General features: G+C 46.1%; 1 protein-coding gene across 1 annotated transcript in view; it reads left to right on the forward strand.

Moving 5' to 3' along the window:
- The window catches only part of LOC135051255 (transient receptor potential cation channel subfamily M member 2-like), a 195,941-nt gene that overhangs the window by 157,579 nt on the left and 18,704 nt on the right, over positions 1–19,658 (forward strand). Inside the window, exon 18 of the mRNA XM_063957338.1 lies at positions 2,254–2,389. Coding sequence (XP_063813408.1) covers positions 2,254–2,389 — 136 coding nt within the window. The remainder of the gene's footprint in view (positions 1–2,253; positions 2,390–19,658) is intronic.

Genomic DNA, 19,658 nt, shown 5'->3' on the forward strand with positions numbered 1-19,658 from the left:
TATATTATATTCAAGTTGTACTGAGTCAATCTCCTGTGTCCGACTGCACATATATATTTTAGATACATTGTTTCAAGCGCAGAGTATATTTCTCTTTTTATACACCTGTGTATAATGCCCACATGGATATACCGCTGCACCTGTGTATAATACCCACATGTATATACCACTGCACCTGTGTATAATGCCCACATGTATATACCGCTGCACCTGTGTATAATGCTCACATGTATATACTGCTGCACCTGCGTATAATACCCACATGTATATATTGCTGCACCTGTGTATAATGCCCACATGTATATACTACTGCACCTGTGTATATTACCCACATGTATATACCGCTGCACCTGTGTGTAATGCTCACAAGTATATACTGCTGCACATGTGTATAATGCCCACATGTATATACTGCTGCACCTGTGAATAATGCCCACGTGTATATACTGCTGCACCAGTGTATAATGCCCACATGTATATACTGCTGCACCTGTGTATAATGCCCACATGTATATACTGCTGCACCTGTGAATAATGCCCAGATGTATATACCGCTGCACCTGTGTATAATGCCCACATGTATATACTGCTGCTTATATGTATAATGCCCACCTGTATATACTGCACCTGTGTATACTGCCCACCTGTGTATAATGCCCACATGTATATACCGCTGCACCTGTGTATAATGACTCTCGGCATAAGTAGGAATGGTCAGGGTGTAGGCAGAGATGGTCTAGGCATTGGGAAAGATGGTTTTGGAATAGTTAGGGAAGGTAAAGGCATAGGTAGACATGGCCTGGGTGTAGGAAGAGATGATCTGGGAATAGGTAGAGATGGCCTTGGTGAAGACAAAGATGGTCTGGGTGTAGGCAGCAATTGTCTGGGCATAGGCTGAGATGGCCTGGGTGGCAGAGATGGCCTAGGTGTAGGCAGAGATGGGCAGGAAATAACTAGAGATGGTCTGGGGTAGGCTGAGATGGTCTGGGCATAGGCTGAGATGGCCTAGGTGGCAGAGATGGCCTAGGTGTAGGCAGAGAAGGGCAGGAAATAACTAGAGATGGTCTGGGCGTAGGCTGAGATGGTCTGGGCATAGGCAGAGATGGTCAGGGGTGTAGGTAGAGATGGCCTTAGCATAGGCAGAGATGGCCTGGCCATAGACAGAGATGGACTGGGCATAGACAGAGATGGACTGGGTGTATGTAGAGATGGTCTGGGCGTAGGCAGAGATGGACTAGGCATAAGCAGATATAGACAGGGTGTAGGCAGAGATGGCCTGGGAGTAGGCAGAGATGGCCTGGGCATATGAAGAGATGGACTAGGCATAGGCAGAGATGGACTGGGTGTAGGTAGAGATGGTCTGGGTGTAGGTAGAGATGGTGTGGGTGTAGGTAGAGATGGTCTGGGTGTAGGTAGAGAAGGTCTGGGTGTATGCAGTGGTGGTCTGGGTGTAGATAGAGATGGCTTGGGAGTAGGCAGAGATGAACTAGGCATAGGCAGAGATGGACTTGGTGTAGGTAGAGATGGTCTGGACATAGGAAGAGATGGACTAGGCATAGGCAGAGATGGACTGGGTGTAGGTAGAGATGGTCTGGGTGTAGGCAGTGGTGGTCTGGGTGTAGACAGAGATGGCCTGGGAGTAGGCAGAGATGGCCTGGGCATAGGAAGAGATGGACTAGGCATAGGCAGAGATGGACTGGGTGTAGGTAGAGATGGTCTGGGTGTAGGCAGTGGTGTTCTGGGGGTAGACAGAGATGGCTTGGGAGTAGGCAGAGATGAACTAGGCATAGGCAGAGATGGATTGTGTATAGGAAATTATGGACTGAACTAGGAAGCAATGCAGAGAACAGAGAGATGAACAAGAAAAGAAACACAAAGCACAGGGATAGGTAAAAGAAAAGAATCTACATTGGCTGGACTCAGGGTGGTGTAACTGCTGGGACATCAAACCTGCAAAGAAGAAGACACCTGCCTCAGCTAGCCTATGTAATCATAATGGTAAACCCAGCTCCACTTATCGTTTAGACTACTATGTGACTGTCCTCTGTAACCCTATCATACTATATACTCCATTTAATGTCATACATCAGCCACAATCCTGGGTTATGTGCCCTCGGGCTTACTCAGTCCTCTGTTATCTGTGTGCCAGGAATGGATCTTGAGTCTCCATTGAACAGTTGCAGAATATTATGAATTTGTCTGATAACCATATTCTACGATTAAACTGTTGCGCTGATTCTATTACTCTCCTAGATTGGTCCGCACTGATACAGTATATCTGGGCCGGGTATTTCTCTCTGTGGACTACATATTCTTCTGTATTCATCTCATGCAAGTCTTCACCGTCAGCAACGTCATAGGGCCTCAGGTTATCGTTTTTCGCAGAATGGTAAGATGTCTACGTGAACAGTCTCCTGTACACTCTGATTATGTTTTAGTTATTGTTTATGCCCTCAATATAAGTAGATATAACTATATTTATATCATTTGGACCTGATTCTGGATCTGCACAAAGTACAAACGGAGCCTCCCTCATCGTTGCAGTTTCTCCACCTAAACGGAGTATTTGTCAGACCTTAGCTATATCTCAGGTTGTTGAGGGGTTGCGTGTAGAGGCTCGTTGAGGTGTGACAACATACACAGCACGCAATACACATCTTCACCACTGGGTGGCTAATTCTCCATAATCCAGTACTGTAGAGAAAATAGTGGCAGATGTATATACAGTACAGTAATCGTACTGTAATAGTGTACTCTTAGCAAGCTCTGGCAAATGGCCAGTGACAACTGTAATGTTATACACACAGACCAACGGTCAGACGGAGAGAATCAATCAGGAACTTGAATTGTATAGTGTACTGTAAATAATGGGATGCTGTAGAAAATATTAATTCTCTGTTGGGACCCAAAAAATAAATCAATATATCAATAAATAAAAATAGTGTATACGGACGCAAACTTACGTGTTAAAGCAATGGTCCATTGCTCAGTCTGATAAAGATAAGACTATCGTAGTTTGAAAAGTGACACTTGTATATTTGTGTAATAAGTAGCACCTACAGTTTTTTCTAATTTTGACTGTATATCTGTGTGCATATCTGAGACTGTATATCTGTGTGCATGTTTGAGACTGTATATCTGTGTGCATGTCTGAGACTGTATATGTGTGTGCATGTCTGAGACTGTATATGTGTGTGCATGTCTGAGACTGTATATCTGTGTGCATGTCTGAGACTGTATATCTGTGTGCATGTCTGAGACTGTATATGTGTGTGCATGTCTGAGACTGTATATGTGTGTGCATGTCTGAGACTGTATATGTGTGTGTGCATGTCTGAGACTGTATATCTGTGTGCATGTCTGAGACTGTATATGTGTGTGCATGTCTGAGATTGTATATCTGTGTGCATGTTTGAGACTGTATATGTGTGTGCATTTCTGAGACTGTATATGTGTGTGCATGTCTGAGACTTTATATGTGTGTGCATGTCTGAGACTGTATATGTGTGTGCATTTCTGAGACTGTATATATGTGTGCATGTCTGAGCCTGTGTATCTGTGTGCATGTCTGAGACTGTATATCTGTGTGCATGTCTGAGACTGTATATCTGTGTGCATGTCTAAGACTGTATATGTGTGTGCATGTCTGAGACTGTATATGTGTGTGCGTGTCTGAGACTGTGTATCTGTGTGCAGGTCTGAGACTGTATATCTGTGTGCATGTCTGAGACTGTATATCTGTGTGCATGTCTGAGACTGTATATGTGTGTGCATGTCTGAGACTGTTTATCTGTGTGCATGTCTGAGACTGTATATCTGTGTGCATGTCTGAGACTATATATATGTGTGCATGTCTGAGACTGTATATCTGTGTGCATGTCTGAGACTGTATATGTGTGTGCATGTTTGAGACTGTATATGTGTGTGCATTTCTTAGACTGTATATGTATGTGTGCATGTCTGAGCCTGTTTATCTGTGTGCAGGTCTGAGACTGTATATCTGTGTGCATGTCTGAGACTGTATATCTGTGCATGTCTGAGACTGTATATCTGTGTGCATGTCTGAGACTGTATATCTGTGTGCATGTGCATGTCTGAGACTGTATATCTGTGTGCATGTCTGAGACAGTATATGTGTGTGTATGTCTGAGACTGTATATGTGTGTGCATGTCTGAGACTGTATATCTGTGTGCATGTCTGAGACTGTATATCTGTGTGCATGTCTGAGACTGTATATCTGTGTGCATGTCTGAGACTGTTTATCTGTGTGCATGTCTGAGACTGTATATGTGTGTGCATGTCTGAGACTGTATATGTGTGTGCATGTCTGAGACTGTATATGTGTGTGCATGTTTGAGACTGTATATGTATGTGCATTTCTGAGACTGTATATGTATGTGTGCATGTCTGAGCCTGTTTATCTGTTTGCAGGTCTGAGACTGTATATCTGTGTGCATGTCTGAGACTGTATATCTGTGCATGTATGAGACTGTATATCTGTGTGCATGTCTGAGACTGTATATCTGTGTGCATGTCTGAGACTGTATATGTGTGCGCATGTCTGAGACTGTATATGTGTGTGCATGTCTGAGACTGTATATATGTGTGCATGTCTGAGACTGTATATGTGTGTGCATGTCTGAGACTGTATATGTGTGTGCATGTCTGAGACTGTATATCCGTGTGCATGTCTGAGACTGTATATGTGTGTGCATATCTGAGACTTTATATGTGTGTGCATGTCTGAGACTGTATATCTGTGTGCATGTCTGAGACTGTATATGTGTGTGCATGTTTGAGACTGTATATGTGTGTGCATTTCTGAGACTGTATATGTATGTGTGCATGTCTGAGCCTGTTTATCTGTGTGCAGGTCTGAGACGGTATATCTGTGTGCATGTCTGAGACTGTATATCTGTGCATGTCTGAGATAGAGATGAGCGGGTTCGGTTCCTCGGAAACCGAACCCGCCCGAACTTCAGGTTTTTTTACACGGGTCCGAGCGACTCGGATCTTCCCGCCTTGCTCGGTTAACCCGAGCGCGCCCGAACGTCATCATCCCGCTGTCGGATTCTCGCGAGGCTCGGATTCTATCGCGAGACTCGGATTCTATATAAGGAGCCGCGCGTCGCCGCCATTTTCACACGTGCATTGAGATTCATAGGGAGAGGACGTGGCTGGCGTCCTCTCCGTTTAGAGAAGAGAGTGAGACAGTAGAGAGAGACACAGTAGTAGTAATTTTGGGGAGCATTATTAGGAGGAGTACTACTATACTACTACTACTTGCTGAAGTGATATAGATTAGATAGTGTGACTGTATTAATTATCTGACTTGTGGGGGAGACACTGACAGTGGGGAGCAGTTAGAGTCTGAGAGCAGGACTCAGGAGTACATATAACGTACAGTGCACACTTTTGCTGCCAGAGTCAGTGCCACACTGCCATTGTGACCACACTGACCACCAGACCAGTATAATATATTTTGTGATTGTCTGCTTAGGAGTACTACTTGCAAGTTGCTGATAGTGTGACCAGTGACCTGACCACCAGTTTAATAATCAATCACCACCACCAGTTTAATATATATATATATATATATATATATATATATATAATTATATATAATATATATATATATATATATAATATTGTATACCACCTACCCGTGGTTTTTTTTTTTTTCATTCTTCTTTATACATACTACTATAGTAGCTTACTGTAGCAGTCTGCGGTGCTGCTGAGCTGACAGTGTCCAGCAGGTCCGTCATCAGTCATTACATAATAAATATATATACCTGTCCGGCTGCAGTACTAGTGATATTATATATACATATATATTGATTTCATCTCATTATCATCCAGTCTATATTAGCAGCAGACACAGTACGTTAGTCCACGGCTGTAGCTACCTCTGTGTCGGCACTCGGCAGTCCATCCATAATTGTATACCACCTCCCCGTGGTTTTTTTTTTTCTTTCTTCTTTGTACATACTACTATAGTATAGTAGCTTACTGTAGCAGTCTGCGGTGCTGCTGAGCTGACAGTGTCCAGCAGGTCCGTCATCAGTCATTACATAATAAATATACATACCTGTCCGGCTGCAGTACTAGTGATATTATATTGATTTCATCTCATTATCATCCAGTCTATATTAGCAGCAGACACAGTACGTTAGTCCACGGCTGTAGCTACCTCTGTGTCGGCACTCGGCAGTCCATCCATAATTGTATACCACCTCCCCGTGGCTTTTTTTTTTCTTTCTTCTTTGTACATACTACTATAGTATAGTAGCTTATTGTAGCAGTCTGCGGTGCTGCTGAGCTGACAGTGTCCAGCAGGTCCGTCATCAGTCATTACATAATAAATATACATACCTGTCCGGCTGCAGTACTAGTGATATTATATTGATTTCATCTCATTATCATCCAGTCTATATTAGCAGCAGACACAGTACGGTAGTCCACGGCTGTAGCTACCTCTGTGTCGGCACTCGGCAGTCCATCCATAATTGTATACCACCTCCCCGTGTTTTTTTTTTCTTTCTTCTTTGTACATACTACTATAGTATAGTAGCTTACTGTAGCAGTCTGCGGTGCTGCTGAGCTGACAGTGTCCAGCAGGTCCGTCATCAGTCATTACATAATAAATATATATACCTGTCCGGCTGCAGTACTAGTGATATTATATTGATTTCATCTCATTATCATCCAGTCTATATTAGCAGCAGACACAGTACGGTAGTCCACGGCTGTAGCTACCCCTGTGTTGGCACTCGGCAGTCCATCCATAATTGTATACCACCTCCCCGTGGTTTTTTTTTTTCTTTCTTCTTTGTACATACTACTATAGTATAGTAGCTTACTGTAGCAGTCTGCGGTGCTGCTGAGCTGACAGTGTCCAGCAGGTCCGTCATCAGTCATTACATAATAAATATACATACCTGTCCGGCTGCAGTACTAGTGATATTATATTGATTTCATCTCATTATCATCCAGTCTATATTAGCAGCAGACACAGTACGTTAGTCCACGGCTGTAGCTACCTCTGTGTCGGCACTCGGCAGTCCATCCATAATTGTATACCACCTCCCCGTGGTTTTTTTTTTCTTTCTTCTTTGTACATACTACTATAGTATAGTAGCTTACTGTAGCAGTCTGCGGTGCTGCTGAGCTGACAGTGTCCAGCAGGTCCATCATCAGTCATTACATAATAAATATACATACCTGTCCGGCTGCAGTACTAGTGATATTATATTGATTTCATCTCATTATCATCCAGTCTATATTAGCAGCAGACACAGTACGGTAGTCCACGGCTGTAGCTACCTCTGTGTCGGCACTCGGCAGTCCATCCATAATTGTATACCACCTCCCCGTGGTTTTTTTTTCTTTCTTCTTTGTACATACTACTATAGTATAGTAGCTTACTGTAGCAGTCTGCGGTGCTGCTGAGCTGACATTGTCCAGCAGGTCCGTCATCAGTCATTACATAATAAATATACATACCTGTCCGGCTGCAGTACTAGTGATATTATATTGATTTCATCTCATTATCATCCAGTCTATATTAGCAGCAGACACAGTACGGTAGTCCACGGCTGTAGCTACCTCTGTGTCGGCACTCGGCAGTCCATCCATAATTGTATACCACCTCCCCGTGGTTTTTTTTTTTCTTTCTTCTTTGTACATACTACTATAGTATAGTAGCTTACTGTAGCAGTCTGCGGTGCTGCTGAGCTGACAGTGTCCAGCAGGTCCGTCATCAGTCATTACATAATAAATATACATACCTGTCCGGCTGCAGTACTAGTGATATTATATTGATTTCATCTCATTATCATCCAGTCTATATTAGCAGCAGACACAGTACGGTAGTCCACGGCTGTAGCTACCTCTGTGTCGGCACTCGGCAGTCCATCCATAATTGTATACCACCTCCCCGTGTTTTTTTTTTCTTTCTTCTTTGTACATACTACTATAGTATAGTAGCTTACTGTAGCAGTCTGCGGTGCTGCTGAGCTGACAGTGTCCAGCAGGTCCGTCATCAGTCATTACATAATAAATATACATACCTGTCCGGCTGCAGTACTAGTGATATTATATTGATTTCATCTCATTATCATCCAGTCTATATTAGCAGCAGACACAGTACGTTAGTCCACGGCTGTAGCTACCTCTGTGTCGGCACTCGGCAGTCCATCCATAATTGTATACCACCTCCCCGTGGTTTTTTTTTTCTTTCTTCTTTGTACATACTACTATAGTATAGTAGCTTACTGTAGCAGTCTGCGGTGCTGCTGAGCTGACAGTGTCCAGCAGGTCCGTCATCAGTCATTACATAATAAATATACATACCTGTCCGGCTGCAGTACTAGTGATATTATATTGATTTCATCTCATTATCATCCAGTCTATATTAGCAGCAGACACAGTACGGTAGTCCACGGCTGTAGCTACCTCTGTGTCGGCACTCGGCAGTCCATCCATAATTGTATACCACCTCCCCGTGGTTTTTTTTTTTCTTTCTTCTTTGTACATACTACTATAGTATAGTAGCTTACTGTAGCAGTCTGCGGTGCTGCTGAGCTGACAGTGTCCAGCAGGTCCGTCATCAGTCATTACATAATAAATATACATACCTGTCCGGCTGCAGTACTAGTGATATTATATTGATTTCATCTCATTATCATCCAGTCTATATTAGCAGCAGACACAGTACGTTAGTCCACGGCTGTAGCTACCTCTGTGTCGGCACTCGGCAGTCCATCCATAATTGTATACCACCTCCCCGTGGTTTTTTTCTTTCTTTCTTCTTTGTACATACTACTATAGTATAGTAGCTTACTGTAGCAGTCTGCGGTGCTGTTGAGCTGACAGTGTCCAGCAGGTCCGTCATCAGTCATTACATAATAAATATACATACCTGTCTGGCTGCAGTACTAGTGATATTATATTGATTTCATCTCATTATCATCCAGTCTATATTAGCAGCAGACACTGTACGGTAGTCCACGGCTGTAGCTACCTCTGTGTCGGCACTCGGCAGTCCATCCATAATTGTATACTAGTATCCATCCATCTCCATTGTTTACCTGAGGTGCCTTTTAGTTGTGCCTATTAAAATATGGAGAACAAAAATGTTGAGGTTCCAAAATTAGGGAAAGATCAAGATCCACTTCCACCTCGTGCTGAAGCTGCTGCCACTAGTCATGGCCGAGACGATGAAATGCCAGCAACGTCGTCTGCCAAGGCCGATGCCCAATGTCATAGTACAGAGCATCTAAAATCCAAAACACCAAATATCAGTAAAAAAAGGACTCCAAAATCTAAAATAAAATTGTCGGAGGAGAAGCGTAAACTTGCCAATATGCCATTTACCACACGGAGTGGCAAGGAACGGCTGAGGCCCTGGCCTATGTTCATGGCTAGTGGTTCAGCTTCACATGAGGATGGAAGCACTCAGCCTCTCGCTAGAAAAATGAAAAGACTCAAGCTGGCAAAAGCACCGCAAAGAACTGTGCGTTCTTCGAAATCCCAAATCCACAAGGAGAGTCCGACTCCAATTGTGTCGGTTGCGATGCCTGACCTTCCCAACACTGGACGTGAAGAGCATGCGCCTTCCACCATTTGCACGCCCCCTGCAAGTGCTGGAAGGAGCACCCGCAGTCCAGTTCCTGATAGTCAGATTGAAGATGTCAGTGTTGAAGTACACCAGGATGAGGAGGATATGGGTGTTGCTGGCGCTGGGGAGGAAATTGACCAGGAGGATTCTGATGGTGAGGTGGTTTGTTTAAGTCAGGCACCCGGGGAGATACCTGTTGTCCGTGGGAGGAATAGGGCCATTGACATGCCTGGTCAAAATACCAAAAAAATCAGCTCTTCGGTGTGGAAGTATTTCACCAGAAATGCGGACAACATTTGTCAAGCCGTGTGTTGCCTTTGTCAAGCTGTAATAAGTAGGGGTAAGGACGTTAACCACCTCGGAACATCCTCCCTTATACGTCACCTGCAGCGCATTCATAATAAGTCAGTGACAAGTTCAAAAACTTTGGGCGACAGCGGAAGCAGTCCACTGACCAGTAAATCCCTTCCTCTTGTAACCAAGCTCACGCAAACCACCCCACCAACTCCCTCAGTGTCAATTTCCTCCTGCCCCAGGAATGCCAATAGTCCTGCAGGCCATGTTACTGGCAATTCTGACGATTCCTCTCCTGCCTGGGATTCCTCCGATGCATCCTTGCGTGTAACGCCTACTGCTGCTGGCGCTGCTGTTGTTGCTGCTGGGAGTCGATGGTCATCCCAGAGGGGAAGTCGTAAGCCCACTTGTACTACTTCCAGTAAGCAATTGACTGTCCAACAGTCCTTTGCGAGGAAGATGAAATATCACAGCAGTCATCCTGCTGCAAAGCGGATTACTGAGGCCTTGACAACTATGTTGGTGTTAGACGTGCGTCCGGTATCCGCCGTTAGTTCACAGGGAACTAGACAATTTCTTGAGGTAGTGTGCCCCCGTTACCAAATACCATCTAGGTTCCACTTCTCTAGGCAGGCGATACCGATAATGTACACGGACGTCAGAAAAAGACTCACCAGTGTCCTAAAAAATGCAGTTGTACCCAATGTCCACTTAACCACGGACATGTGGACAAGTGGAGCAGGGCAGGGTCAGGACTATATGACTGTGACAGCCCACTGGGTAGATGTATGGACTCCCGCCGCAAGAACAGCAGCGGCGGCACCAGTAGCAGCATCTCGCAAACGCCAACTCTTTCCTAGGCAGGCTACGCTTTGTATCACCGCTTTCCAGAATACGCACACAGCTGAAAACCTCTTACGGCAACTGAGGAAGATCATCGCGGAATGGCTTACCCCAATTGGACTCTCCTGTGGATTTGTGGCATCGGACAACGCCAGCAATATTGTGTGTGCATTAAATATGGGCAAATTCCAGCACGTCCCATGTTTTGCACATACCTTGAATTTGGTGGTGCAGAATTTTTTTAAAAACGACAGGGGCGTGCAAGAGATGCTGTCGGTGGCCAGAAGAATTGCGGGACACTTTCGGCGTACAGGCACCACGTACAGAAGACTGGAGCACCACCAAAAACAACTGAACCTGCCCTGCCATCATCTGAAGCAAGAAGTGGTAACGAGGTGGAATTCAACCCTCTATATGCTTCAGAGGTTGGAGGAGCAGCAAAAGGCCATTCAAGCCTATACAATTGAGCACGATATAGGAGGTGGAATGCACCTGTCTCAAGCGCAGTGGAGAATGATTTCAACATTGTGCAAGGTTCTGATGCCCTTTGAACTTGCCACACGTGAAGTCAGTTCAGACACTGCCAGCCTGAGTCAGGTCATTCCCCTCATCAGGCTTTTGCAGAAGAAGCTGGAGACATTGAAGGAGGAGCTAACACGGAGCGATTCCGCTAGGTATGTGGGACTTGTGGATGGAGCCCTTAATTCGCTTAACAAGGATTCACGGGTGGTCAATCTGTTGAAATCAGAGCACTACATTTTGGCCACCGTGCTCGATCCTAGATTTAAAGCCTACCTTGGATCTCTCTTTCCGGCAGACACAAGTCTGCTGGGGTTCAAAGACCTGCTGGTGAGAAAATTGTCAAGTCAAGCGGAACGCGACCTGTCAACATCTCCTCCTTCACATTCTCCCGCAACTGGGGGTGCGAGGAAAAGGCTCAGAATTCCGAGCCCACCCGCTGGCGGTGATGCAGGGCAGTCTGGAGCGACTGCTGATGCTGACATCTGGTCCGGACTGAAGGACCTGACAACGATTACGGACATGTCGTCTACTGTCACTGCATATGATTCTCTCACCATTGAAAGAATAGTGGAGGATTATATGAGTGACCGCATCCAAGTAGGCACGTCACACAGTCCGTACTTATACTGGCAGGAAAAAGAGGCAATTTGGAGGCCCTTGCACAAACTGGCTTTATTCTACCTAAGTTGCCCTCCCACAAGTGTGTACTCCGAAAGAGTGTTTAGTGCCGCCGCTCACCTTGTCAGCAATCGGCGTACGAGGTTACATCCAGAAAATGTGGAGAAGATGATGTTCATTAAAATGAATTATAATCAATTCCTCCGTGGAGACATTGACCAGCAGCAATTGCCTCCACAAAGTACACAGGGAGCTGAGATGGTGGATTCCAGTGGGGACGAATTGATAATCTGTGAGGAGGGGGATGTACACGGTGATATATCGGAGGATGATGATGAGGTGGAGATCGTGCCTCTGTAGAGCCAGTTTGTGCAAGGAGCGATTAATTGCTTCTTTTTTTGGTGGGGGTCCAAACCAACCCGTCATTTCAGTCACAGTCGTGTGGCAGACCCTGTCACTGAAATGATGGGTTGGTTAAAGTGTGCATGTCCTGTTTATACAACATAAGGGTGGGTGGGAGGGCCCAAGGACAATTCCATCTTGCACCTCTTTTTTCTTTAATTTTTCTTAATTTAATTAATTCATTAATTTTTCTTAATTTAATTTTTTGCGTCATGTGCTGTTTGGGGAGGGTTTTCTGGAAGGGACATCCTGCGTGACACTGCAGTGACACTCCTAGATGGGCCAGGTGTTTGTGTCGGCCACTAGGGTCGCTTATCTTACTCACACAGCTACCTCATTGCGCCTCTTTTTTTCTTTGCGTCATGTGCTGTTTGGGGAGGGTTTTTTGGAAGGGCCATCCTGCGTGACACTGCAGTGCCACTCCTAGATGGGCCAGGTGTTTGTGTCGGCCACTAGTGTCGCTTAGCTTACTCACACAGCTACCTCATTGCTCCTCTTTTTTTCTTTGCGTCATGTGCTGTTTGGGGAGTGTTTTTTGGAAGGGACATCCTGCGTGACACTGCAGTGCCACTCCTAGATGGGCCAGGTGTTTGTGTCGGCCACTAGGGTCGCTTAGCTTAGTCATCCAGCGACCTCGGTGCAAATTTTAGGACTAAAAATAATATTGTGAGGTGTGAGGTGTTCAGAATAGACTGAAAATGAGTGTAAATTATGGTTTTTGAGGTTAATAATACTTTGGGATCAAAATGACCCCCAAATTCTATGATTTAAGCTGTTTTTTAGTGTTTTTTGAAAAAAACACCTGAATCCAAAACACACCCGAATCCGACAAAAAAAATTCGGTGAGGTTTTGCCAAAACGCGTTCGAACCCAAAACACGGCCGCGGAACAGAACCCAAAACCAAAACACAAAACCCGAAAAATTTCCGGCGCTCATCTCTAGTCTGAGACTGTATATGTGTGTGCATGTCTGAGACTGTATATGTGTGTGCATGTCTGAGACTGTATATGTGCGTGCATGTCTGAGACTGTATATCTGTGTGCATGTCTGAGACTGTATATCTGTGTGCATGTCTGAGACTGTATATGTGTGTGTGCATGTCTGAGACTGTATATCTGTGTGCATGTCTGAGACTGTATATCTGTGTGCATGTCTGAGACTGTATATGTGTGTGCATGTCTGAGACTGTATATGTGTGTGCATGTCTGAGACTGTATATGTGTGTGCATGTCTGAGACTGTATATGTGTGTGCACGTCTGAGACTGTATATGTCTGTGCACGTCTGAGACTTTATATGTGTGTGCATGTCTGAGACTGTATATGTGTGTGCATGTCTGAGACTGTATATGTGTGTGCATGTCTGAGACTGTATATCTGTGTGCATGTCTTAGACTGTATATCTGTGTGCATGTCTGAGACTGTATATGTGTGTGCATGTCTGAGACTGTATATGTGTGTGCATGTCTGAGACTGTATATCTGTGTGCATGTCTGAGACTGTATATCTCTGTGCATGTCTGAGACTGTATATGTGTGTGCATGTCTGAGACTTTATATGTCTGTGCATGTCTGACACTGTATATGTGTGTGCATGTCTGAGACTGTATATGTGTGTGCATGTCTGAGACTGTATATCTGTGTGCATGTCTGAGACTGTATATCTGTGTGCATGTCTGAGACTGTATATCTGTGTGCATGTCTGAGACTGTATATCTGTGTGCATGTCTGAGACTGTATATCTGTGTGCATGTCTGAGACTGTATATGTGTGTGCATGTCTGAGACTGTATATCTGTGTGCATGTCTGAGACTGTATATCTGTGTGCATGTCTGAGACTGTATATCTGTGTGCATGTCTGAGACTGTATATCTGTGTGCATGTCTGAGACTGTATATCTGTGTGCATGTCTGAGACTGTATATCTGTGTGCATGTCTGAGACTGTATATCTGTGTGCATGTCTGAGACTGTATATCTGTGTGCATGTCTGAGACAGTATATGTGTGTGTATGTCTGAGACTGTATATGTGTGTGCATGTCTGAGACTGTATATGTGTGTGTGCATGTCTGAGACTGTATATGTGTGTGCATGTCTGAGACTGTATATATGTGTGCATGTCTGAGACTGTATATGTGTGTGCATGTCTGAGACTGTATATCTGTGTGCATGTCTGAGACTATACAAAGTATGGCAGGACTTGTTTTGGCAAAATTAGAAAATAAACTGTTGATGATAATGTTTACACAGATACAGTATACAATACAAATGTGTCCTTTGCGGGAATCGAACCCTAGCTCATGGGCATGGCAACCATCGGTGATACCACTATCCCAAGCTGTGTAGAACTCTGACCTGTGCTTTCCATTGTGTGCATTGGAGACACTGAGCCTATGTACAGATGTGTCCTCTTACACCCTTGCTGCAGTCACTCTAAACAGCCCTTGAAGTCACACTATGCTGCTGTGGGACTCAGTAGCGCCAATCGTATTTGTTTGCATTTATTCCCGCAGAATGCATCTTAGGCACAAAATAATGTAATAGGAAGCACAAGCAGCTTCTGCTGAGTCAAATGATATACAGCATGTCTATATTCTGTGTGGGACTGCCACTGTATTTCCATACAATATGCTCTGCTACAGTGTTTTCCTGGAAATCACTGTAACGTTTAATTTTGGATACAGATTCATCCGCTATTACACGCAGAATGGTGAAGTGCATGGTAACCATCGGCGATACAACTAGGCCAACTCAGCCACAGATACAGTATGTACAGTAAAGTAGTTATTGCGCTATAGTGTATTTCAGTGCAGACCTCACTCATGCGCAATGGTGATTTTCAAAAGCGACATCTGGTGGATGATCGCTGGTATCACACTCACTGGTAACGCCATATGCCACACTAAGCTCTATGTGCCACCCTGTGACCAGGCACACTGCGACTCCGTGATCGGGACAAACGCCATAGACGCTATAGATGAGTGAGACGCCATATGTAAATGTCCATGGCTGCCTGGTTCACTGCATTCTGCTAATTCAGGTGTCTGTCCAGTACTTGTGCGGCTTCCTGTATAAACATCTCATTATCCACAGCCATCATCGTTAGTACCGGCACTTACACCTACCCCTCGCTGGCTGCAGGGGGTCTGCATGTCTCATTCAAGCCTCCTCTGTCTAGGTGCATATGCGTAATATAGTACATGCGTACTCTGCAATTGCTGTATTCAATGCGTGCGCTGACCGCTTATAATCGCAGGGTACGTCGGCTTCTGGACGTACAGCTGACTCAGAACCAGTCGTTATATGTACAAGAACACTATTACAGTTATTTCGCTGATTGATGCATAGTATATACTGCTTCAGCTATTTCTTATACAGTCAGATACTGCAACTATATTATAAACCTCTGTGAATGTGTCTTAGTGATAATTCTGCCGCATCTTATTAGCACAGATCTGTCTACTCTGTATATGTACCCTACCGCCCACACTTCCGTACACACTCCCTCACTGAGCAGTCTCACTCTCTATAGGCCTGATTCAGGGGTTTTCACAGGTGGGAGAAGAGAACACACGTTAGAGAGCTATGTGATACCCACTGGGGTAAGTGTCACGGGATTCTATAAAGCCAAGAGGCAAATTCAGATCAGCAGCAAATTTATTAGCTAATAGGTAACACCAAGCTGCACTGCAGGGGGGGGGGGGGGGGGGGCAGATGTAACACGTGCAGAGAGAGTTAGAGTTGGGTGTGGTGTGTTCAAACTGAAATCTTGCAGTGTAAAAATAAAGCAGCCAGTATTTACCCTGCACAGAAACAATATAATCCACCCAAATCTAACTCTCTCTGCACATGTTACATCAGCCCCACCTGCAGTGCACATGGGTGGTAATTCAGATCTGATCGCTGCTGTACGTTTTCGCATAGCGGGCGGTCAGATCCAAACTGCACATGTGCATGCACCAAAATGGGCGTGCACGGCGGACGGCTGCAAAATGGATCACCGCTCAGCGATGGGTTTGTGCAACGAATCCGTTCGTACGAGCATTCGCAAGGAGATTGACAGGTAGAGGGCATTTGTGGGTGGCAACTGACAGTTTACAGGGAGTGTCTGGAAAAACACAGACAGGACCAGGCGTTTGCAGGGCGGGTGTCTGACGTCAATTCCGGCCCCGGACAGGCTGATGTGATTGCAGCGGCTGAGTAAGTCCTGGGCTGCACAGAGACTGCACAAGATCTGGTTGTACAGCTCTGCTACACATGTGATAGCACACTTACACAGCGACAATACACTCCCCTATGGGGGGCGACTATCTGATCGCAGCGCTGCAAAAATCACCTGCTAGCGATCAGGTCTGAATTACCCCCCATGGTTTTGCCCATTAGCTAATAAATTTGCTGCTGTGATCAGATCTGAATTAGACCCTAATTTTCCACTGTAGCACACAATACAATGCAGAGTAGGTTACAGTACACACAGACATTACAGATACAACTTTTTGCGAGAGATTTGCTTTATTCCACCCGAGCACTTCAGTGAAACTTCCTCCACTGCAGAGAACTTTAAACCATTATCCCATTCAAGAACGATGTAAATGAGCAAATCATAATGAATCATACAGTACACGCAGACGTACAATCCTATTGTATTATAATGACAAGGTTCAGTAACAATGACATTAGAATATTTACAGTTGGGGCCCCGTATATAACCACGGGAAGTTATAGATACAGCCTGGCGTGCACTCGGTCTGCAGGGTAAAGTATAACGTCTGCGGGGAAGAAGTGAAAGTGTATAATATGGAGCACCGCTGATCCTGGACGGATTGCTGCAGTTAATGGGGGGTTATTCAGACCCGATCGCACGCTGCAGTTTTTTGCAGCCGTGCGATCGGGTCTGAACAGCACATGCGTGCGGGCAGCGACAAAAAGAACGAAGAAAGCGTTCGCAGCAGTGAACACAAGAAGAGTGATAGGAAGAGGCCGTCCGGGGGTGTCAACTCACCGTTTTCTGGAAGTGTTGAGGAAAACGCAGGTGTGCCCGGCCGTTTCCAGGGAGGAATCCTGACGTCAGCTCCAGGCCGGATCGTCGCAGCGGGTGAGTAAGTCCTGAGCTCTGCATAAACTCTTTGTTTGTGCAGCTCTCTGTATAAGTGAACGCACACCTGCAAAGTCATTAACTCCTCCCCTGTAGGCGGCGATTACCTGGTCGCAACAGTGCAAAAAAAATGCCTGCGTACGACCAGGTCGGAATGAGGGCCTATGTCCTGTCTGTGAGCGATATACGGCACAGTGTAGCAATCTTTCCTGGTCCCAGTAACAGCTATAGTCATAGGCGTGCGCAGACACTGACAGGCAGGTGCCGCTCCGGACTGCCCCCCCTCCACGGCATTATAGTGTTCTCTCACCTCCCCTGTCCTGGATATAGACTGCTCACCTGGGCGGCCCATAGACTGCTCACCTGGGCTGCCCATGTATGCAGTCTATATCCAGGACAGGGGAGGTGAGAGAACACTATAATGCCGTGGGGGGGGGGGGGGGGGATGTCCGGAGCGGCACCCGCCTGTCAGTGTCTGCGCACGCCTATGGCTATAGTACTGGTGTCCTTGTATCTTTCCGACAATCCCTGAGCAGTGTAAGAGCGCAGAGTGACTGCCGTGACTGCCAGCGCAGAGGATACTGTACTTTCCTATTCCTGATGGGAGGGGGGGATCTGCCACACCGGAGGCACAAACTGCGTCCGGAAAGGGGGTGGAGCCTCAAGATAAGGGGTGGGTCCCCTGAAAAAGGGGCAGGGTCAGAGGCGGAACTACCGGCAGGGCAAGCAGTGCGTTGCACTGGGGCCCGCCTCTGTCCAGGGGCCCAAGCATGTAATGAGTCAAACTGACTCATTACATGCCGCTGTGCGCTGCGGGCAACCGCTGCCCGCAGCGCACAGCCGCCCATAGAGGAGAAGAGCAGCGGCACGGACGGGGGAAGGAGGAGGACGGAGGTGAAGGAGGGAGCCGCAGCAGCGCTTTGTTACTGGTGGAGGCGCTGCTGCTGCTGCCCCTCTGCTTCACTATAGGCTGTCTTCCGAGAACAGCCTATAGTGAAGCAGGGGGGCAGCAGCAGCAGCGCCTCCACCAATAACACAGCGCTGCTGCGGCTCCCTCCTCCACCTCGTCTACTGCCCGGGAATCGTCAAGCTGCACGAGGAGCCTGAGCCAGCGGAGAGGGTAAGTATGATTCTACTTTCTTTCTTTCTCTTTATTTCTTTCTTTCTTTCTGTCTCTTTCTTTATTTATTTATTTATTTCTGTCTCTTTCTTTCTTTATTTGCCTGCCGCTATGTGTAAAAATGGGGGACTGCCTGCCGCAATGTGTAAAAAGGGTGGACTGCCTGCCGCTATGTGTAAAAATGGGGGACTGCCTGCCGCAATGTGTAAAAAGGGGGGACTGCCTGCCGCAATGTGTAAAAATGGGGAATCTGCCTGCCGCAATGTGTAAAAACGGGGGACTGCCTGCCGCAACGTGTAAAAAGGGGGAATCTGCCTGCCGTAATGTGTAACAAGGGCACGCAGTCTGCCGTAATGTGTAACAAGGGCACGCTGTCTGCCGTAATGTGTAACAAGGGCACGCTGTCTGCCGCTATGTGTAAAAAGTGTAAGCTGTCTGCCGTAATGTGTAAAAAGGGGACGCTGTCTGCCGTAATGTGTAAAAAGGGGGACGCTGTCTGCCGTTATGTGTAAAAAGTGTACGCTGTCTGTCGCTATGTTTAACAAGGGCACGCTGTCTGCCGTAATGTGTAAAAAGTGTGCGCTGTCTGCCGTAATGTGTAAAAAGTGCACGCTGTCTGCCGCTATGTGTAACAAGGGCACGCTGTCTGCCGTTATGTGTAAAAAGGGGACGCTGTCTGCCGTAATGTATAAAAAGGGGGACGCTGTCTGCCGTAATGTATAAAAAGGGGGACGCTGTCTGCCGTAATGTGTAAAAAGTGCACGCTGTCTTCCGTAATGTGTAAAAAGAGGAATCTGTTCGCTGTAAGGTGTAAAAGGGTCTCTATCTGGTGTAGTGGTGCTACTGTGCGGCGTAATTTGAAGAATGGAGACTACTGTGCACCGTTTTAGGAATTGGTATTATTTTGTGGCCACACCCCTTCCCCGCGAAGCCACGCCACTATGTATTTTTGCGCGCGCCTACGGCGCGCACTGCCCCTGTTTTGCATGCAGGGGTGGGGCTCCGATGCCGTTTCTTGCACACAGTGCTAAAATGTCTAGTTACGGCACTGTTGCTAGGTATCCACTTCTCTGGCCCTGAGCAGGTCCCCCTCACCAGATCCTCTCAAGGGGTGAGGGGGTGGACTTGGATGGGATGGGGGGGG

This window comes from Pseudophryne corroboree, chromosome 2 (genome assembly GCF_028390025.1).
Source record: "Pseudophryne corroboree isolate aPseCor3 chromosome 2, aPseCor3.hap2, whole genome shotgun sequence".
Taxonomy (NCBI): Eukaryota; Metazoa; Chordata; class Amphibia; order Anura; family Myobatrachidae; genus Pseudophryne; species Pseudophryne corroboree.